Raw genomic sequence first — 22,345 nt, forward strand, 5'->3', positions numbered from 1 at the left:
TTATCTAAGCTAAGTTTCTAGATGCTACCTATATATCACCCATTTGTCTATTAGTTTTCCATAGTAAAAACATTTTAAAATCTGCTGTTGATTTTGCAAAATTATAAACTTCCGTTCCAGACAAAATTAACTTTCTTTAATCAACCAAAACGCAGGAAAATGCCCTCCTTAACATGAATACATGGTTCGACTACATTCATATCTAATGTAGTAATCGAGTTTATCATCCGTGATGGTGGACTTAGAGAATGCTGTACTAACTAGGTACAAGCCTAGGGCGCAATGACTCTGGCCTGACAGGAGAAGTGCAGAGCCTGCCTTACATGTAGAGAGGTTGAAATGTCTCTGGCCTGACAGGAGAAGTGCAGAGCCTGCCTTACATGTAGAGAGGTTGAAATGACTCTGGCCTGACAGGAGAAGTGCAGAGCCTGCCTTACATGTAGAGAGGTTGAAATGTCATGTGAGCAGAGATGTTAGCGATGCGTGTCTCGTCTCTGCAGAGCTTCCAGAGAACTGGACGGACACGAGGGAAACCCTTCTGGAGGGCATGGTGTTCCAGCTCAAATATCTGGGGGTCACGATGGTCGAGCAGCCCAAAGGAGAGGAGCTGTCTGCAGCCGCTGTCAAGAGGATAGTGGCTACGGTGAGAGACAACACACACACACACACACACACACACACACACACACACACACACACACACACACACACACACACAAACACATGTGAATACTCATACACGCACAAACATAGCAGCCAAAAGTTTGGACACACCGGATTGAATGCACGTTTTTCCATAATCTTAAAGCCATTTTGATCTAAAGGCTTATGCTTAAATGCTTGGATTTTTTTGTATACAAATATAAATAGGAAAATCGATGCACATGTATGAATTTCTTTCCAAAGCCTTTGTATCAAGGCAAAAGGTCGCTACTTTTAAAGAATCTAATGTGGAAAAGAACAAAAATAAAGAAAAGTGTGGTGTTCAAGCTTTTGATTGCTCATGTATACGGCTGCCCAAACACGCACACCTACTTGAATACTTCAATAGCTCAAACACAGAACGCCCAAAAACCTCTTGTCAAAACATACTCAAAAACTACTAAAAAAGAACATAACCATTCCCAGAAAATGAGCTTCTCTCAAGTGCACACTTAGTGGTAATATCTTTTTCCATTTCAACTCCTCCATCACTTGAGAATCACAGTCATCCAGGTGTTTTGTCCTGTTGTGACCCGACTGGCACCGCGGTTAGAAGCCACTGGCCGGCTGCCTGCTTCTCCCTGAGGCCCAGGCTGGCATTTGAAGGAGGATACAATTAGTTTGGACACCGCTGCTCACTATAAGGCTGGGCACCACTGCTCACTATAAGGCTGGGGGCACGGCTGCTCACTATAAGGCTGGGGGCACGGCTGCTCACTATAAAGCTGGGGGCACGGCTGCTCACTATAAGGCAGGGCACCGCTGCTCACTATAAGGCTGGGCACCACTGCTCACTATAAGGCTGGGGGCACGGCTGCTCACTATAAGGCTGGGGGCACGGCTGCTCACTATAAAGCTGGGGGCACGGCTGCTCACTATAAGGCTGGGGGCATGGCTGCTCACTATAAGGCAGGGCACCGCTGCTCACTATAAGGCTCGGCACCGCTGCTCACTATAAGGGCCTGTGTCCACCTAGCGTCTTTTCCTGACTGTTAAACGCTGGGAGTGCGCTGGGGAGCGCTGATCCCAGCGCACAATATACAAGGAAGCACTCTGAAACTAACGTTAGTTCAGTGCGGTAGTAGCTTGATAGCTGACAGCTAGCAAGCTAACAACACAGGTAGGCTACATTATTAAAAGCAATAAGCACAACACTCACCAGAAATATTAAGTGTTTAGCCAATCTGCTCCCACAATTGAGCCTTTCTGTCTCTGTTGCGATAGTTTCTCCATATGATTAGTTGCCAGAAAAGGAGCACCCGACACCAGCGTCTTTCTGAAAAGTTAAATTATTCTCAGCTGGAAGCGCTGGGAGCCGGCGCACAAAAACGGCGGAGCGCTCTGAAAATATACGCTGGGTGCAGCGCACTTTCTCTACACGTCCGTGTGCGCCGGCATACGCTCTCCCCCCATTGGAAACAACTGAAAAAAGACGCTGGACCTGAGGAAAAGACGCTAGGTGGACACAGGCCCTAAGGCTGCGCACCGCTGCTCACTATAAGGCTGGGCCAGCTTTGTCATGCTGGAAAGAAGCTTATTGTTATTGGATGTGGCAGCTTGGCAGCTAATGAAGTTAGAGGCAGCAGAATGGTGGGACTCAAGACACGGTGACAGTATGGAGAGAGAGAGGGAGAGACTCTGATTGGGCCTAATCTGTTTAGCTGCCCTTGATGTCCCTCTCAATAGGATGCGAGGCTGCTGAATGGGCCATTCTTTAACCTGTCGCCTTGTATAATAGGCTGAATTGATGTAAAGTAATGCTGTACAAGGCCGTAGTTACAGCCTGGGACAAATGCTTCAAGTGTAGAAGTCTCTTAAAGGAACACTCTCTGCTGATTTTCAACCAGCTTTATATCATTACAAGATCAGTAGTACAGTATATCTGAAAACTAACAAGATCAGTAGTACAGTATATCTGAAAACTAACAAAATCAGTAGTACAGTAGTATATCTGAAAACTAACAAAATCAGTAGTACAGTAGTATATCTGAAAACTAACAAAATCAGTAGTACAGTAGTATATCTGAAAACTAACAAAATCAGTAGTACAGTATATCTGAAAACTAACAAGATCAGTAGTACAGTATATCTGAAAACTAACAAAATCAGTAGTACAGTAGTATATCTGAAAACTAACAAGATCAGTAGTACAGTATATCTGAAAACTAACAAAATCAGTAGTACAGTAGTATATCTGAAAACTAACAAAATCAGTAGTACAGTAGTATATCTGAAAACTAACAAAATCAGTAGTACAGTATATCTGAAAACTAACAAGATCAGTAGTACAGTATATCTGAAAACTAACAAAATCAGTAGTACAGTAGTATATCTGAAAACTAACAAGATCAGTAGTACAGTATATCTGAAAACTAACAAAATCAGTAGTACAGTAGTATATCTGAAAACTAACAAAATCAGTAGTACAGTAGTATATCTGAAAACTAACAAAATCAGTAGTACAGTATATCTGAAAACTAACAAAATCAGTAGTACAGTAGTATATCTGAAAACTAACAAGATCAGTAGTACAGTATATCTGAAAACTAACAAAATCAGTAGTACAGTAGTATATCTGAAAACTAACAAAATCAGTAGTACAGTAGTATATCTGAAAACTAACAAAGTCAGTAGTACAGTATATCTGAAAAATAACAGTTTTGTAGGCATTCATTTAGTTTGACAGCTACTCGGAGTTAATTTGAGTTAAGACCAGTGATGTCATGTGTGCATGAATGAATCGGCAGAGTGTTCCTTTAAGTTGACTCACACACTTGTTTTCCCATATCACCAGTTTTCTTTCCCTAAGTATCTTTCATCACATTGTGTTTGTGTGCGTTGGTGTTTTTGGATTCAAAACAGCTGCTGGGTGCTGTGCAGAGGCTGTGGCTGCATGCATATTCTCACAGTGTTCAGCATCAAACCAGCCTGGATCCACATGCATATTCTAACAGTGTTCAGCATCAAGCCAGCCTGGATCCACATGCATATTCTAACAGTGTTCAGCATCAAGCCAGCCTGGATCCACATGCATATTCTCACAGTGTTCAGCATCAAACCAGCCTGGATCCACATGCATATTCTCACAGTGTTCAGCATCAAGCCAGCCTGGATCCACATGCATATTCTCACAGTGTTCAGCATCAAACCAGCCTGGATCCACATGCATATTCTAACAGTGTTCAGCATCAAACCAGCCTGGATCCACATGCATATTCTCACAGTGTTCAGCATCAAACCAGCCTGGATCCACATGCATATTCTCACAGTGTTCAGCATCAAACCAGCCTGGATCCACATGCATATTCTAACAGTGTTCAGCATCAAACCAGCCTGGATCCACATGCATATTCTCACAGTGTTCAGCATCAAACCAGCCTGGATCCACATGCATATTCTAACAGTGTTCAGCATCAAACCAGCCTGGATCCACATGCATATTCTCACAGTGTTCAGCATCAAACCAGCCTGGATCCACATGCATATTCTAACAGTGTTCAGCATCAAACCAGCCTGGATCCACATGCATATTCTAACAGTGTTCAGCATCAAACCAGCCTGGATCCACATGCATATTCTCACAGTGTTCAGCATCAAACCAGCCTGGATCCACATGCATATTCTAACAGTGTTCAGCATCAAACCAGCCTGGATCCACATGCATATTCTAACAGTGTTCAGCATCAAGCCAGCCTGGATCCACATGCATATTCTCAGTGTTCAGCATCAAACCAGCCTGGATCCACATGCATATTCTCAGTGTTCAGCATCAAACCAGCCTGGATCCACATGCATATTCTCAGTGTTCAGCATCAAACCAGCCTGGATCCACATGCATATTCTCAGTGTTCAGCATCAAACCAGCCTGGATCCACATGCATATTCTCAGTGTTCAGCATCAAACCAGCCTGGATCCACATGCATATTCTCAGTGTTCAGCATCAAACCAGCCTGGATCCACATTCATATTCTAACAGTGTTCAGCATCAAGCCAGCCTGGATCCACATGCATATTCTCAGTGTTCAGCATCAAACCAGCCTGGATCCACATGCATATTCTCAGTGTTCAGCATCAAACCAGCCTGGATCCACATGCATATTCTCAGTGTTCAGCATCAAACCAGCCTGGATCCACATGCATATTCTCAGTGTTCAGCATCAAAACAGCCTGGATCCACATGCATATTCTCACAGTGTTCAGCATCAAAACAGCCTGGATCCACATGCATATTCTCAGTGTTCAGCATCAAGCCAGCCTGGATCCACATGCATATTCTCACAGTGTTCACCATCAAAACAGCCTGGATCCACATGCATATTCTCAGTGTTCAGCATCAAAACAGCCTGGATCCACATGCATATTCTCAGTGTTCAGCATCAAAACAGTCTGGATCCACATGCATATTCTCAGTGTTCAGCATCAAAACAGCCTGGATCCACATGCATATTCTAACAGTGTTCAGCATCAAACCAGCCTGGATCCACATGCATATTCTCACAGTGTTCAGCATCAAACCAGCCTGGATCCACATGTATATTCTCACAGTGTTCAGCATCAAACCAGCCTGGATCCACATGCATATTCTCACAGTGTTCAGCATCAAAACAGCCTGGATCCACATGTATATTCTCACAGTGTTCAGCATCAAAACAGCCTGGATCCACATGCATATTCTCACAGTGTTCAGCATCAAACCAGCCTGGATCCACATGCATATTCTCACAGTGTTCAGCATCAAACCAGCCTGGATCTACATGCATATTCTCAGTGTTCAGCATCAAACCAGCCTGGATCTACATGCATATTCTCAGTGTTCAGCATCAAATCAGCCTGGATCCACATGCATATTCTCACAGTGTTCAGCATCAAATCAGCCTGGATCCACATGCATATTCTCAGTGTTCAGCATCAAACCAGCCTGGATCCACATGCATATTCGATTTAAAAAAACGATTTCAGACGGACAAGCCCGTCTTTTATTGTCACACGATCACACATCAACACATGCCTGGCCACAAACACACTCATGCTGACGGTGGCCGGTGAAATTTGTCCTCTGCATTTAACCCATCCTGGCTTGTCCTTTCCTCTGGGGGGCAGGCCAGGAGCAGTGGTCGGTCGCTTTCTCGTACAGCGCCCGGGGACCAACTTCGGGTGTTGTCGTCACTGGTCGGATGACGATGACGATCTGATCTTCTGCATGTTTTTAGTGGGGGGGGGGGGGTTATATACAGAGGAACCCCCTGGGGGAGCACGGGGAGAACATGCAAACTCCACACAGACAGAAAGGCCCTTACGACGAGATACCCCACCTGGGCAGTAGGCACTGAAGATATGGGGGGGAACACAACCACAGCGCCCACAGTGTCCCAGGCGAGAATCGAACTCAGGACCTTCTGACTGTGAGGCGACAGCTCTACCACTGAGCCACCGTGCCTTCTAACAGTGTTCAGCATCAAACCAACCTGGATCCACATGCATATTCTCACAGTGTTCAGCATCAAACCAGCCTGGATCCACATGCATATTCTCAGTGTTCAGCATCAAACCAGCCTGGATCCACATGCATATTCTCAGTGTTCAGCATCAAGCCAATGGCTTGGCACAAAGTTCCTGCCTGTCTTCAATGTTTAAACTTCTCCTTTGATTGGTGGGGGAAGTGGGCTGGTTTGACCTTTGGATTCGATGAACGGCTGATGGCAGGAAATTTGCTTGGTAACTTGATTTCTTTCTTTTACTATAGCCCTGTCATCAGTGGAGTTTGATTGGCTGGCCCTGTCATCAGTGGAGTTTGATTGGCTGGCCCTGTCATCAGTGGAGTTTGATTGGCTGGCCTGATTAAAAAATTACTAGTGTGAGTTGCAATTCACATAAATGTAATGCTGACACATTGATGGTATGGGCAGCTTGATTCAGTGGCTAGATTGATTGTCTTTTTAGCTGCGACCACCAGCTCTATAAGTCACTCTGTTGGCTGGTCGGTCCACAAAAAGTTCCACACCCTTTAGCCATAGGAGGCTGAAATTTGGCATGGAGGTCAAGTGTGTGTGTGAGTAAAGGTTTGTGTTTGTATTCATGCTAATTTGCTAAAAGGGGGATGGGCAAATTTCAAAATGCAGGGTGGCAGAGGCAAATGACTGACATTTTGCATGGAGGTAAAGTGTGTGTCTGGGTTCATGCCAATTGGCGAAAAGGGGGCGGGGTTTCAAAATGCAGGAGGGCAGGGGCAGAGGGCTGAAATTTGGCATGGATGACGTGTGTGTGTGTGTGTGTGTGTGTGTGTGTTCATGCCAATTGGTTAAAAGGGGCAGTGTGTGGGGGGGGGTAAATGTCGAAATGCAGGGTGGCAGAGGCAGAGTAGCGTGGGCTGCCCCTGCCATCCTGCATTTTGGAGGAAATTTACATATGTGGTCACAGCCATTGCGAATTCAGGCTGCTTAATATCTCTCTCACTCACTCTCTGTGTCTCACCCCTTTGTCTCACCTCTTTGTCCCTCTCCCTTCCCTATACCTCCCAGGCTAAAGCCAGTGGCAAAAAACTCCAAAAAGTCACGTTAACAGTCTCCCCGCGGGGAATCATCCTTTACGACAGTGCCTCCAACCAGCTGATAGAAAACATCTCCATATACAGGTCAGTCATCCTCTCTCCTCCTCCTCACTCATTCACTGTCCGGTCTGACTCAGCTGGGCGGCCCGCTTATGAAATGCTGCCCTCCTCTGTTTGTCCTTGAATATAAAATATAATACCCTGCAATAAAACAAAAGTTGTTATTCCCCCCTGTGTTCTCATCCATCACTGGAAGGCTGGACGTGTGAGGAGGTGTGGTCCTCTCAGGCAACATAAAAGTGTCTGTGTGTGTGTGTGTGTGTGTGTGTGTGTGTGTGTGTGTGTGTGTGTGTGTGTGTGTGTGTGTGTGTGTGTGTGTGTGTGTGTGTGTGTGTGTGTGTGAGTGTGAGTGAGTGAGAGAGACTATTAACATGTCTGTCTGTGTGTGTGTGTGTGTCTATCAACAGTGTGTCTCATCATTCTCAACTCTCTGGAGAGCACTGCAACAGCTGTATGTCTGAGCCTTCACCTCACGTGTGATTACTGACACCAAGCCTCCAACACACCCACACACACACACACACACACACATACACACACACACACACACACCCGTCCTTTCTGGGAAATGCCTACAGATCACACAGAACTACTTCCTGCCACAGCTTGCATGCTCATGGCACCCTAACCCCCATCAGCCCAGAGCTGATGAGTGGCCCAGCCATGCTTGACTCACTGTTCAAAGATTCTACATTGATGAATGTACTTATCAAGCAGAGATGGGACCATACTTTCTTCCAGCATGAATTAGGCCTACGTTGATTTCTTCTAGAAGCTGGCAGATTGAGGACAAGACGTCGATGTCTGGCAGGCAGTTTTCCCATGTATGTTATCCTAGAACATTTTGAATGAGGAGTTGTCTTCAGTGACCATGTTTCCATCGTTCCAGGCTTCCAGCCTCACCCTGGAATGCTGTGGATCATGAGGGATTTCTATTTCGGAGCCCCTCCTTGTTGACTTTAGTTTTGACTCTTGACTTTGACATTATTCCATTCTGTTGTCCTTTGGATTTGTTTTCATTGAATACATATTGCCTGGCTAAGTAGCGAAGATTCAGGTCCAGGGTGGAATGCATTTCTCTAGCATGCAGCATCTGTGTATATTACATCACTGGAGTCCTACTAATCTCCCTGAAAGGAGGGGCAAGGCACAATAACAAACGTCACTTCATAGGCCGTGGTCATCCTTAATCCATAATGCATTATGTTGCTCTAAACTGTATGGATTTCTGCACAAGAATCCTATCACTCAAACATACTATTCTCCAACTCTTCAGACATGGCTATGAATTATACTTGTGCAAAATAACTTTTCATTTACAACTTGGATTCACAGACAAAAGTATAAAAAAAACAGACATACCTAATAAGTAACGGTGGTAAAACAGCACGTGTTTCATTTTATGTCTGCGTAATTTAAAAAAAAATCAACGCATGTAACATGCCTGCTCACTTTATACCAAGCATTCTTCATTAGTTGTGATTCAGTTGTGATTCATTAGTTGTGAGCTCCAGGGCTGGCCCCAGACACCCAGTACAGATACCCCCAGCCCCAGGCTGTCACTACTGGGCCTATGAGCTCCATGGCTGGCCCCAGACACCCAGTACAGATACCCCCAGCCCCAGGCTGTCACTACTGGGCCTATGAGCTCCATGGCTGGCCCCAGACACCCAGTACAGATACCCCCAGCCCCAGGCTGTCACTACTGGGCCTATGAGCTCCATGGCTGGCCCCAGACACCCAGTACAGATACCCCCAGCCCCAGGCTGTCACTACTGGGCCTATGAGCTCCATGGCTGGCCCCAGACACCCAGTACAGATACCCCCAGGCTGTCACTACTGGGCCTATGAGCTCCATGGCTGGCCCCAGACACCCAGTACAGATACCCCCAGGCTGTCACTACTGGGCCTATGAGCTCCATGGCTGGGTCTAGTGCGTCTAATACAAGGATGCAAAGATGATGGATTGTGGAATGAACAGTGCAGCCATGAAAAGGCTGGTTGTGTGAGACGAGGCCAGCTGTGACCTCAGGACGGTCTGAAGTAGAGCTGCCACAATTAATCGATTAGTCGATCGTCAGAAAATTAATCGACAACTATTTTATTAATCCTTTTGAGTACAATTTTAAGAGAAAAGGTCTAAATTCTCTAATTCCAGCTTCTTAAATGTGAATATTTTCTGGTTTCTTTATGACAGTAAACTGATATTATCTTTGAGTTGTGGACAAAACAAGACATTTGAGGGCGTCATCTTGGACTTTGGGAAACACTGACGTCATCTGCTACCATTTTCTGACATTTTATAGACCAAACAACTAATCGATTAATCGAGAAAATAATCGACAGATTAATGTTTTATGAAAATAATCAGTTAGTGGCAGCCCTAGTATGAAGAGGCGAGGCCAGCTGTGACCTCAGGACGGTGTGAAGACGTCAAGCAGACGGCTGTATCTCGCATCCTGCCGCAGCCCTCTTCCCTCCTAAACATCTGCTAAGAAGATGGACGAGCAATAGAAGAAATGGATTTGCCTAGACACCCAATTTCCCAACGCTCACCCTCCCAAACATCTGCTATAAACCTCGCCTGTGACGCACGCGCACACGGCAGCTGTGGCTCTTACACCTCCCCAAACTTGTTTCTCCCTGGCTTTTATTTCCTTTTGTTTTTACCAGCTTACCTCATTCACAGCCCTTCGTCATTCATTAGTGAACTGAATGTGGGACCATCCCACAGTGAAGTTCACAGTTGGAGCACGAGGCTGATATTATGTCGGAAGGAGAAAAAGAAGGACAGATGGCAGACATTCATTATAGCCTTCCTCCGTCGTCGTTCTGGGTCTACATCCCCAACTGGTCAGGGGCAGCCGTCACTTCTGGTCTCGGGTTGATGACATCATTGATCATGATGATACAGTAGGGGAGCAAAGCTATTTGTGGAAGGTTGCAAATTAATTTAAGAGCCGCCTGCACCTGAGGCTGTGAGAAGCCAGACGGATAACTCTCTTACATGCTCCACAGACAACAATCTCACTGGCTTCAAGAACACAGCAAGCCAGGACCACCTGTCGCCCTCTGTGTGTGAAAACTAAGCTTACGGTGCCAAGATGCATGTGTTTTCAGAGAGCTCAAACCTCTTTGCCTGTACTTTAGAGGGACCAGGCCCAGTGCAGAAACTCATTGAGTCCATGTTAAACAGGTGGGCACAGTGGGGGAGCAGATTGGTGACTTGTTGAGCAGAATGGAGGTGGCATTCCTTCAGAGAAATAGTCCAGATGGCCTTTGCACGTGTTCACATTGTTCAGCTCTCTGCACACACTCATCTATGAGTGTATTGAGCATGTGCAGAGGGGTGAGCTTGAAATGTGAATTGAAAAAATCCGCGGCTGATAGTACTGTCTTTTTCAGAGGATGTGGTGGCCTGGGCTCATTTTTAAAGCGAGATGGTTCTACACATGGTACTGTAGATGGTTCTTATACCATATGAAACTAGAAGACCTAAGGAATCGATTGGTACCAACCATGCCAACCTACTATGTTGGCAAGGGGGCTAAATAACACTCCAAAGTTAGGCTAAATCTTGGCGAGGGAAAAATGGCATGGCCGTTTTCAAAGATATCTGAATGAGAATGTGTCTTTCCCTTTTTGAAAATGTTTAAGCTCTTTTTTTCAATCAACTCTAATTCTAACTCTGATACAAGTTTTGAATAAAAGTTCAAATGTAAATTGTCTATAAATTATAATACATTTTAATGTAATGTAATTTCACATAACATCAACATTTATTTTTGGCCCACGGCCCTCCATCCACATGAATTTTTGGCCCTTCATGGGAAAGAATTTGGGCACCTCTGGTTTAAGTAGATTGGCGGAATTAATGGCTTAGCCTTAAGGGCTTAGTGGAGAGATGAAGTTGCATGATTGCCCCGCTTGATCTGTGACAGCTTTGTAAAGTCTTAGGTGTGTGTGTGTGTGTGTGTGTGTGTGTGTGTGTGTGTGTGTGTGTGTGTGTGTGTGGCTGTGCGCGTGTGTGCGACTGTGTGTCCCTCTCAGAATATCATACTGCACTGCGGACAAGATGCACGACAAAGTGTTTGCCTACATCGTCCAGAGCCAACAGAACGAGACCCTTGAGTGCCATGCTTTCCTCTGCACCAAGAGGAAAGTGGTAAGTAAAAGGAGTGTGTGTGTGTGTGTGTGTGTGTGTGTGTCTCTGGCTGCCCTGTACCCACTGTACTGTATACACAAGGAGGCTGTTTTGGCCACGTATTCCATGACACTGCCCATGCCAACGCCTCAGCTGCACACAGTCACCTTCTATAACTGGCCATAAACCGTTTGAAAGCACCGAGATCAGCAGAGCTGCTCAAACCTGTGTGCCCATCTTTCTCACTGCCTTATCCCAATACTTACCACTCATTTATGGCCAAATCAACTTTGGAGGCTGCAGTCTGTGCATGCGGCACATTCAGGCATCCAGCTCAACCCTTCTTGCTCCAGGCGATGGAGGCAGAGCTCATATGCATAATGGATGTGTAGCGAACACATCTCAGAATACCTGCACTGCCACGTTCAGCTGCATTAGGCCTGTATGTGTGTATGTGTGTATGTGTGTGTATGTGTGCCACGCTATCTTTTGGAGAAGAGGAAGGAGGCAGGAGATGAAGGGAGGGGAAGCTGTCATCCCTCTCTCCAGCATTCCCTCTGTCCCTGGAGGTTTGCTGAATGAGCGAGCCACTCCCTCCCCTTCCTTCCCCTCGCTAATTTGGTTCTGGCCCAAAGGCCACGTATCCTCCCAGCTCCACAAACAACGTGGTCATGGAGCCCCCTGGGTTTCTCTTCCTCCTCCTTCAAGTATCTGTGAAGGAACTCCTCCTCATGTCAGGGAGCGCTTCCTGTTTTTGTCACTGGCCCTGTAATGCAGAGTTCCTGCCCTTCCATAGATTTGACGAGTGTGTGTTATTCATCTTGCTGTGTGTGTGTCTGTGTCTCTCTCTCTCTCTCTCTCTCTCTCTCTCTCTCTCTCTCTCTCTCTCTCTCTCTCTCTCTCTCTCTCTCTCTCTCTCCACCAGGCCCAGGCGGTAACACTAACAGTGGCTCAGGCTTTCAGAGTGGCGTTCGAGTTCTGGCAGGCTGCCAAGGAAGGTACGCATGGTCGCCCCCGACGACGGGAGGAGTGTGTGACGGCTGAGTGCAAGCGTTCCCCCGGCTTCCTCCTCCACCACCACTCCCCTCCCCCCCTCCCCCCCTTTTGTACTGCACCTCACCTTCTCCTTCTCTGTTGGTTCTTCATTCTCTTTCTTTTGTTTCCTCGTCTCTTTCTCATCCTCCCATCCCCCCGCTGTCCCTCACCCGTCCCCTTGCTGTCCCTCACCCGCCCCCTCGCTGTCCCTCACACGTTCCCTCGCTGTCCCTCACCCATCCTCTCGCTGTCCCTCACCCATCCCCTCGCTGTCCCTTACCCGTCCCCTCGCTGTCCCTCACCCGCCCCCTCGCTGTCCCTCACCCATCCTCTCGCTGTCCCTCACCCATTCCCTCGCTGTCCCTCAGCCGCCCCCTCGCTGTCCCTCACCCATTCCCTCGCTGTCCCTCAGCCGCCCCCTCGCTGTCCCTCACCCATCCTCTCGCTGTCCCTCACCCATCCTCTCGCTGTCCCTCACCCATCCTCTCGCTGTCCCTCACACGTCCCCTCGCTGTCCCTCGCTGTCCCTCACCCGCCCCCTCACTGTCCCTCACCCATCCTCTCGCTGTCCCTCACCGCCCCCTCACTGTCCCTCACCCATCCCCTCGCTGTCCCTCACCCGTCCCCTCGGTGTCCCTCACCCTCGCTCTCTTCATTACCATCCTCCCCCACTGTTGTTATTCTCCACATTGACTGTAACCCTCTTTCATCCTCATACATGGTGGGAGCATCGGGTGGCCAAACAATGTGCCAGTCTTTCACACTGTGATTTCTTCCTGGACGCTGTGGCAACATAGATTTTTCTCGTCTACCCCTGACACTCACCACCCCCCACCCCCCATACCCACCCCTCCAAAAGTGTGGTGAAATACTAGAGCAGTGTTTGGCCGCTCCCACCTGTCACTCTTGTCTCACACACAGGGGAATGTCCACATTGATCGGAGCAGTCCCCCATCCAGCGGGTAAATCACAGCCCGGGGAGCAGTGAGACCTGATGTCGTTTAGTGAAGCTTCTTTATTAAGGCCACCTCAGTCATGGTTAAAGACTCATCTAGGTATCGACAGGAGAAGGGAAGAGTGGGAATAAGGCTAGCCCGTGGCAGAGGTGGGCCAACTGGCTGGAGTCAATCTGGGGTTTTCCCCAGATATATTTCTCCTTTCCTCCCTCACACCCCTCACCCCTCCCTGCTCTAAAATGTGATCTCCTCATTATCAATTTATATACAGTATATATATATATATATGTAAGGGATAATGGATAGTGAGCCGGTGATTACTGGCGAAATAATGACCGACAGGTGATATTGAGCCCGATGCGCAGCGGAGGGCTTAATCATTCACCTGAAGGTCATTATTTCCAGTAATCACCGGCTCACTATCCATTATCCCGCTTAGAACACGGCCTACAACTAAATCATTCAATAATCTGACAAAAATAATTATTCAAATATATTTTTTAATAGCGTTTTCAACGACAAAGCGGTTTCATTCATAATTGGCACACAAGACACCACAGCTGCAACTGGTTGGCCTAATTAGTAGTGTCTTGCTGACAAAAGGCTCTTATCAACTGATTAATCCAGGTGTGGCAGAGCAGCGGTCGGTTGTCGAGAAATAATGACCGGTGAATCTTGTTGATTGACCAATCAGAATCGAGTATTCAAGAGAGCCGTGTTCTAAATATATATATATATATATATATATATATATATATATATATGCTCGGCTACAGTATATATACTATGCGTAGCTCGGCTGCTGCGTGGCCTCGCCTGCCCTATTGGTGCGTATGTGTGTGTTGCTCATGAAATGTTATTGCATCAGTGATGTCAATGCCTTCTTGTGTGTGTGTGTGCCCCATTATGATATCACTGATGACATCATCAGTCTGTGTGTGTGTGTGTGTTGTTGGGAAAGCTGAACTTTGGATGAACTTTTGCTCCACCACCTGCGAGGGGGCAAAGCCGACTGGAGGAGAGGAGACTCCTATTTAATCAAAATGCTATTCACCAAAGTTTTTCTATATATATCCTGTGTTCACTGAAGTCACAATGTTATAACCATATGTCACGTGAAACATGGATTGTATTATATCGTTGAAATGCATTGTGTTGACTGAGGGATGTGAACACGTGTCTATGGACTTCCAAGTGGAAAATGTAATCTCAATATGAATGGATTTTAATTGTATGCTGAAATAGTCTATGTTACATGCACAAATTTTGAAATGACGAATGTAATAACCATTATTGTGTGCTAAATAAGCCTGGGTTACATAACATGTTTTTAGATGAGAGTGGGAAGAGAGTGTCATTGAGTTCAAGACCATAGGAGGTGTCCCAGTTGATGGATGTTTTCAGATAAGGATGGTTCAGTTAGAGTATCATTGAGTTCAAGACACCTAAGGGAGGTGGCCGAAGTGATGAGCGATTACATTTTCCACTTGAAAGTCCATAGACACGTGTTCACATCCCTCAGTCAACACAATGCATTTCAACGATATAATACAATCCATGTTTCACGTGACATATGGTTATAACATTGTGACTTCAGTGAACACAGGATATATATAGAAAAACTTTGGTGAATAGCATTTTGATTAAATAGGAGTCTCCTCTCCTCCAGTCGGCTTTGCCCCCTCGCAGGTGGTGGAGCAAAAGTTCATCCAAAGTTCAGCTTTCCCAACAGTGTGTGTGCCCCCCTATGACATCACTGATCAGTCTTGTCACAATGCCTCCGTGTGTGTGTGTGTGTGTGTGTGTGTGTGTGTGTGTGTGTGTGTGTGTGTGTGTGTGTGTGTGCGTGCACGCTCTTATGACATCACTTTTGACATCCTCACTGATGACATCACATCATTAGCTAATTAGCCCAATTAAAAAATCCGGCTCCGTCAGGTCACCCGCACGGGTGCCCTTTTTCGGGTTTCAGCCCGATCGCACGTAAAACGGCATAGCTGTGGCCGAACACAGAACTTGAAACAAACATCACCCACATACTCGATTTATTTCATGTCAAACTTAAAAAACATTCTACTCCTTTAAAGACTGAAATTGTGAACGCTCTCAATAGCAGATTACGCTCAGAGGACAGGCTGACACTTGCGCTCAGGCACGATGTGGAAACGGCAGACGTTCAAAGTGCTGTGTAAGGACGCTGTCACACACAGCCCCTCACTCTGTCACACACAGACCCTCACTCTGTCACACACAGCCTAGTCTCTTAAAACGAATGCAGCTATATACAGTCTGTACGTTACACCCCCAGAACATGCACAAGGAAGTTGGGAAAAAAACCTTCAGACTGGAAGGAAGTTCTACGGAATCCGACCAATCACGACGATTCTGATTGGACTAATGAGCGGAAGACCCGCCTTTCTGCCGGCATATTGGATTCTGATTGGACTAATCAGCGGAAGACCCGCCTTTCTGCTTCCCATTCCGGTTGGTGCATGATTCTCCCCCACGAAGTACAGACGGTATGGCGGAAGCATTTGAAAATTGCGGAAGCCAACTCGTCTGTTCTAAGAGACTACACACAGCCCCTCTGTCACACACAGACCCTCACTCTGTCACACACGGCCCCTCACTCTGTCACACACAGCCCCTCTGTCACACACAGACCCTCACTCTGTCACACACGGCCCCTCACTCTGTCACACACAGCCCCTCACTCTGTCACACACGGCCCCTCACTCTGTCACACACGGCCCCTCACTCTGTCACACACGGCCCCTCACTGTCACACACGGCCCCTCACTCTGTCACACACAGCCCCTCACTGTCAAACACAGCCCCTCACTGTCAAACACAGCCCCTCACTCTGTCACACACGGCCCCTCACTCTGTCACACACGGCCCCTCACTCTGTCACACACGGCCCCTCACTCTGTCACACACGGCCCCTCACTCTGTCAAACACAGCCCCTCACTCTGTCACACACGGCCCCTCACTCTGTCACACACGGCCCCTCACTCTGTCAAACACAGACCCTCACTCTGTCACACACGGCCCCTCACTCTGTCAAACACAGCCCCTCACTCTGTCACACACGGCCCCTCACTCTGTCACACACAGACCCTCACTCTGTCACACACGGCCCCTCACTCTGTCACACACGGCCCCTCACTCTGTCACACACGGCCCCTCACTCTGTCACACACGGCCCCTCACTCTGTCACACACAGACCCTCAGTCTGTCACACACGGACCCTCACTCTGTCACACACAGACCCTCACTCTGTCAAACACAGACCCTCACTCTGTCACACACGGCCCCTCACTCTGTCACACACGGCCCCTCACTGTCACACACGGCCCCTCACTCTGTCACACACGGCCCCTCACTCTGTCACACACAGACCCTCACTCTGTCACACACAGACCCTCACTCTGCTGTACAGCTCAGCAGAACATGCATGTAATTTACTGCATGTATGACTCCCATTTAAATGAGAGGTCCTCAAGGGGGCTTTGGCAGATAATGTGGGCAGTTACTATCTCCCATCTTCATCTCTACATGCGTGTGACTCGCGTGCTTGTGATGGGGGAGGGAGGGGGGTTGGATGGGCGTTGTCATGGGGGAGGGTGGGCGTTATGATGGGGGAGTGTGGGGGACGGGGGAGGGTGGGCGTATGCGAGAGGGAAACGAAAATGATTGTGTGTCAGTGTCAATGTCAGCGACCCCCCTGACAGCTTTGGTGCCAGTGCCATTGATCCTGTCTGAGAAAGCGAAGGCGTGCTTATTTATTCAACCCTTTCAACCCCAGAGACACACACGCGCACACACACACGCACGCAAACACACACACACACACACACACACACACACACACACACACACACACACACACACACACACTCACTTACTTACACAGTAACAAAAATCAACCCCCCTCTTTTATTTATTCAACATTTCTACTGCTTCTTCTTTACTGTGGCATTCACGAATATATCCACTTGTGTCTTTTGGGGTGTTATTTTTCCAAAGATCAAGACCACGGACTTCTTGTGCCACGCCTCTTTGTTTGGCTCTCCGCATCTCCGAGTCGGAATATTAAAAACGTCTAATTAGCGCGTGCAGCCTTCTCTTCAGCCCTCTCTCAGCTCCACTCTCTCACCTCACTTTCCTTCCTCGTCTCTCTCTCTCTCTCTCTCTCCCCTTTATCTCTCGCTCGCTCTCTCTCTCTCCCCGTTCTCTCAGTCTCCTCTCCTGCTCTCTGTCGCCTCAGAGAGGCGAGCCTGGTAACCTGTCTAATTTGCCAAGCTATGTTTTTTTGTCACGTTACAGTACGATGTCACTGATGAAGGCGAGCGCAGGCAGAGCTGGTTGGGAGGAGAGGGAAGAATATCTTTCAAAACGTAGCGGTGGTGTTCTCTTGCGGCAGAGAAGAAGGAAGCGAGATGGGGAGAGAACTGGGGAGGATAGAAACCCTTTTGAGGTGGTTACATGCAAGTTACAAGACCCCAGAGGAAAAGCAAGGGGGGTGTCCAACTGCGTCTACTTTGTTGCTCGTCTCTTACAAAGTCTTCTCCGCCCCCACGTTGGTTCTCTACAGCCCACTAGACGTCTGACCCACATTTCACTATATACCACCACTCCCGTCTTTATGCATAAGAAGTCTTGTCTGGCTTTGTAGAGTATTCACTGTGAACACTACAGCTAGCTTAGAGTATTCACTAGTGTAGAGTATTCACTGTGAACACTACATTACATTACATTACATTTCGTCATTTGGCAGACGCTTTTATCCAAAGCGACTTACAATAACACACTTTTTGTCGGCAATAGAGCAATCAACTATGGAGCACAGTCTATGACAACTACAAATCGCACAATAACACTACAGCTAGCTTCGAGTATTCACTAGCTTAGAGTATTCACTTTGAACACTACAGCTAGCTTAGAGTATTCACTAGCATAGAGTATTCACTTTGAACACTACAGCTAGCTTAGAGTATTCACTATTGTAGAGTATTCACTTTGAACACTACAGCTAGCTTAGAGTATTCACTAGCATAGAGTATTCACTTTGAACACTACAGCTAGCTTAGAGTATTCACTAGCGTAGAGTATTCACTTTGAACACTACAGCTAGCTTAGAGTATTCACTAGCGTAGAGTTTTCACCTTGAACACTACAGCTAGCTTAGAGTATTCACTAGCATAGAGTATTCACTTTGAACACTACAGCTAGCTTAGAGTATTCACTAGCGTAGAGTATTCACTTTGAACACTACAGCTAGCTTAGAGTATTCACTAGCATAGAGTATTCACTTTGAACACTACAGCTAGCTTAGTGTTCACTAGCGTAGATTATTAGCTAGCTTTTAACCGGCTTATCCTTTGGAGTTGTTTCCATGTCACGTAGTAGTTTCACGCTCAGTCAGACAGGAAATTGTGCACTGGTGAGACCAGAGGGGGAAAACAGGTACCAAGGGTTTTATAATGCAACCATCACTAAGCGACTGTGGCTCTCATGGGGAATGGAGTGGTTCCTAACTGCAGGTTGTTTTTATTTCCCAGACCAAGCATGGTTAACAAATCATAAAACACCTCCTTACTGTAAGTACTGTAGCTCCTTGAGGGAGAGGCTTGAACGGACATTTAATCTTTAGCCACATTATTGGATGTATGAGTTACAATGGGTCAGCTCAGCTGCAGCTGAGCCCTTTGGAGGAGTTATCACATCTGCGTGTCTTGTGTTCTCCTGAGCAACTTGGAAGTATTGCAGCTACCTTACCTTCATGACAGGGGGAATGTTGATACTGTAGGTAAGGCAGATGTGCGTTTATGTGTGCGTAATGTTTGTCAGTTTAAGAGACTGTGTGTGTGTGTGTGTGTGTGTGTGTGTGTGTGTGTGTGTGTGCCTCCAGGCCCTCCACACATCCCTCTAGACTAGAATAGTTTCAGACTTTTCTTTTCTTTGAAATTGCCTCAGAAAGCTGGTACTAGACTGATTGAGTCGGGGAGCGCAGCATTGTGCAGGAAATATAAGCATGCTCTCTACTTAACACTCTTCTGAGTGTTAAGTATTGTTGTTGCCCATATAGGACGATAATGTAAACAACACAATTTCAATCATGAGAGGCCAGTCGGTAAGATTTAACGGCTATTTATTGCCGTGCTTGCCATTTACTTATTTAGCAAATGGCAACCATGGCAACTACTTTGGCCTATGACTCCCTTGCCAGGTGGCGCTCCTCTTGAGGTGTGAGGAGGGCATCTGAATAGGCTAAGATAGAGAATCCCCCCCGTGGGGAATTCTTTGGGAGTCAAGACTCGTTGGTGATGGACTGGGGAGGTGGGTGGGGCGAAACGACAGCTTCAGAGGAGATGATGAACAGCCGTGATGCCAGCTGCTGCTATGATCCGCCAGAGAGGGAGGTGACGTAGAACCCTCGCTATATGTACTAGGATGAACTGACGTCATAACTGATGTCATACTTAAACTTGACTGACGTCACGGGCTGATCAGGTTATGCAAATATGGCGGCCTTCTGATTGAAATTTGGTATGAAACCTCACTTCAATCATGAGAGGCCAGTCGGTAAGATTTAACAAGCGGCTTTATTTAGCAAATGGCAAGCATGGCAACTACTTTGGCGTATGACTCCCTTGCCAGGTGGCACTCCTCTTGAGCGGAGAGGAGGGCATCTGAATAGGCTAGGATAGAGAATCCCCCCAAAAGGAAGATCCAATTACCAGTGGTTAATTGAGATTGGTCCGTTACTTTGCCTTACTTTGACTAGGCAATGATGAATAATTTTACAGTAAGATCTGGCCTTCAACTTGGCATCTTACGGCAACGACTTGCGGCTGGTGCTTCCCAACTCGGCCTGGCCTTCGACCTTGGTTCGTTAACGTCTTAACTCAGTGCCGCTGCTGGAGCTTCCCAGCTTGGCCTGGCTTTTGACCTGCAGGCACCAATAATTTGACTATACTTTTCTGGCCCTCGACCTTTAGCGACTTACAGCGATTTGCTGCTGGCGCTCCCAACTCGGCCTGGCCTTCGACCGTGGTACATTAACGTCTTAACTCGGCGCTTCCCAACTTGGCCTCCTTGGCCCCCAACTTGGCACCTCCCGACATGAACCGACTGGGCTTCACCTTTTCAACTTGGGCGATGGGCATTTCTAGCAAAAACACTATTCGAAATTCGCTGGCCAAAGTCGACTTTTAATCGAAATTCGAAAATAAAAATAAAATGTAAAAAAAAATTAAAAATCAATAAAACATTTTTTTTTTTTTTTTTTTGTGAGTGAAATGTTGCATTGTCTCCCCTGATTCTAAGTATAGTCGAATCGCTTGGTTTGAGCAAGTAAAACAATTTTTATAAGCATTTTAAGCAAGGTTTATGGAAGAATGAATGGCGGATGAAATCCCATGAAGAGGGAGAGGTTGCTTATAAAAATTGTTTTACTTGCTCAAACCAAGCGATTCGACTATTCTTAGAATCAGGGGAGACAATGCAACATTTCACTCACCAAAAAAAAAAAAAAAAAAAAACGAATTTCGAAATTTCAATAATAAAAGTCGACCTTGATAATAACAACGATTATTCGAAAATTCGAAATTCGATGCCCATCCCTAGGCACCACGCAACTTGGCCTCCTTGGCCCCCAACTTGGCGCCTCTCAATTTGGCCCCGACTGGGCTTCACTTTTCAACTTGGCGCTTCCTTGGCGCCTCCCTGACTTTCACTTTCTCTCTTCTTTCTCTCTCCTTCTCAACGCCGCTTGTTTAGCAAAATGCTTATCGGCTGATCCTTCGTATAGGGCTTCTATCATGCCTGATGTGCTGTAAGGTAGCTGTAAGGTAGCTGTTAGGTTTATTCAGTGCTGGTAATTTTATAGTGTGAGCCAACCCACATGATTGTGTTGTGTCAACATTAGAGGTAACTTAACAGTGGTAATGTGTGTGATCCTGTGTAATGAGTGTTGTAGGTTTGTTCTTGTTTTTGTGATAGTGTAAAGGAGAGAGAAGTGTAATTGTAGACATTTGATTACTTCCTCTGTTTACAATTCCTCTTTATATTAGGTTGGTAATGCAGGAACGTGCTGTCCCGCCAGCGGCGGAGATGGATAAGAGGTTTGTGTGTGACCCTGACTTTGACCCACCTGTGAAGTCGAGGATCCATATGGAGGCTGCTGAACCACCTCTGTAGAGGGTGCAGATGCAGCAGCCCCAGGGGCGTGATTGCTGCAGCCGCTGTTAGCATCCTTAGGAAATAGTTGGAGTAGAACCCATCGCTCTGTATACGTGGGTTCAGTGGTGTGATAGCCCCTTTGTCCAGGAGTTTGACTATCTCCTGTGACAAAGCTTGCACCCTTGCGGGGTCCGTGACGAAGGTCATCCTGACCCCGGAAGGTGGTGGGGGCCGGCGGTGGAACTGCCGCCTGTAGCCTTTGGACCTGGTGTCCAGGACCCATGGGTCCTGTGAATGGGCCGCCCAACAGGCCAGGTGCTGATGTGTGAATCTGCCCACCGCCGGCCCCGACCTCTCAGGCTGTGCCTGGAGGTCCTCCCGCGGCTCTGGGGGGGCGCCGGTCGTAGCCGCGCCCACGCCCACGCCCCCGGGGCGGGGGGTGCACCCCCCTGGGCTGACGCCCACTGTCAGTCGCCTCCTGGACACGCTCTCTTGCCTGCCCAGGCGAGTCCCAGTATCGCGAGTGTCGTGACTCCCGCCTCTCGCTCCGTCTCCCCGAGACGTAGGCTGAGGCCGCCTCTGCTGCGCCAACCCCAGGCCTCTGAGGCCTGGTTAGACTGTTTTCTGCGTTCCAGGGCCCTTTCTGCCTCTGGCCCGAACAACTGACCTAGCACCACCGGGAGCGTCCTCAAAGCCCGCCTGCAGTCATCC

The 22,345-nt window shown here is 47.3% G+C and overlaps 1 protein-coding gene across 2 annotated transcripts in view; it reads left to right on the forward strand.

Moving 5' to 3' along the window:
• The window catches only part of ldlrap1b (low density lipoprotein receptor adaptor protein 1b), a 67,342-nt gene that overhangs the window by 29,893 nt on the left and 15,104 nt on the right, over window positions 1-22,345 (forward strand). For both annotated transcript variants that reach the window (XM_083632507.1, XM_083632508.1), the window contains exons 2-5: window positions 501-643; window positions 7,222-7,334; window positions 11,361-11,475; window positions 12,380-12,452. In XM_083632507.1, the coding sequence (XP_083488633.1) occupies window positions 501-643; window positions 7,222-7,334; window positions 11,361-11,475; window positions 12,380-12,452 (444 nt within the window). The remainder of the gene's footprint in view (window positions 1-500; window positions 644-7,221; window positions 7,335-11,360; window positions 11,476-12,379; window positions 12,453-22,345) is intronic.

The sequence above is a fragment of the Poromitra crassiceps genome, assembly GCF_964638095.1.
Source record: "Poromitra crassiceps genome assembly, chromosome: 3".
In the NCBI taxonomy this organism is placed as follows: Eukaryota; Metazoa; Chordata; class Actinopteri; order Beryciformes; family Melamphaidae; genus Poromitra; species Poromitra crassiceps.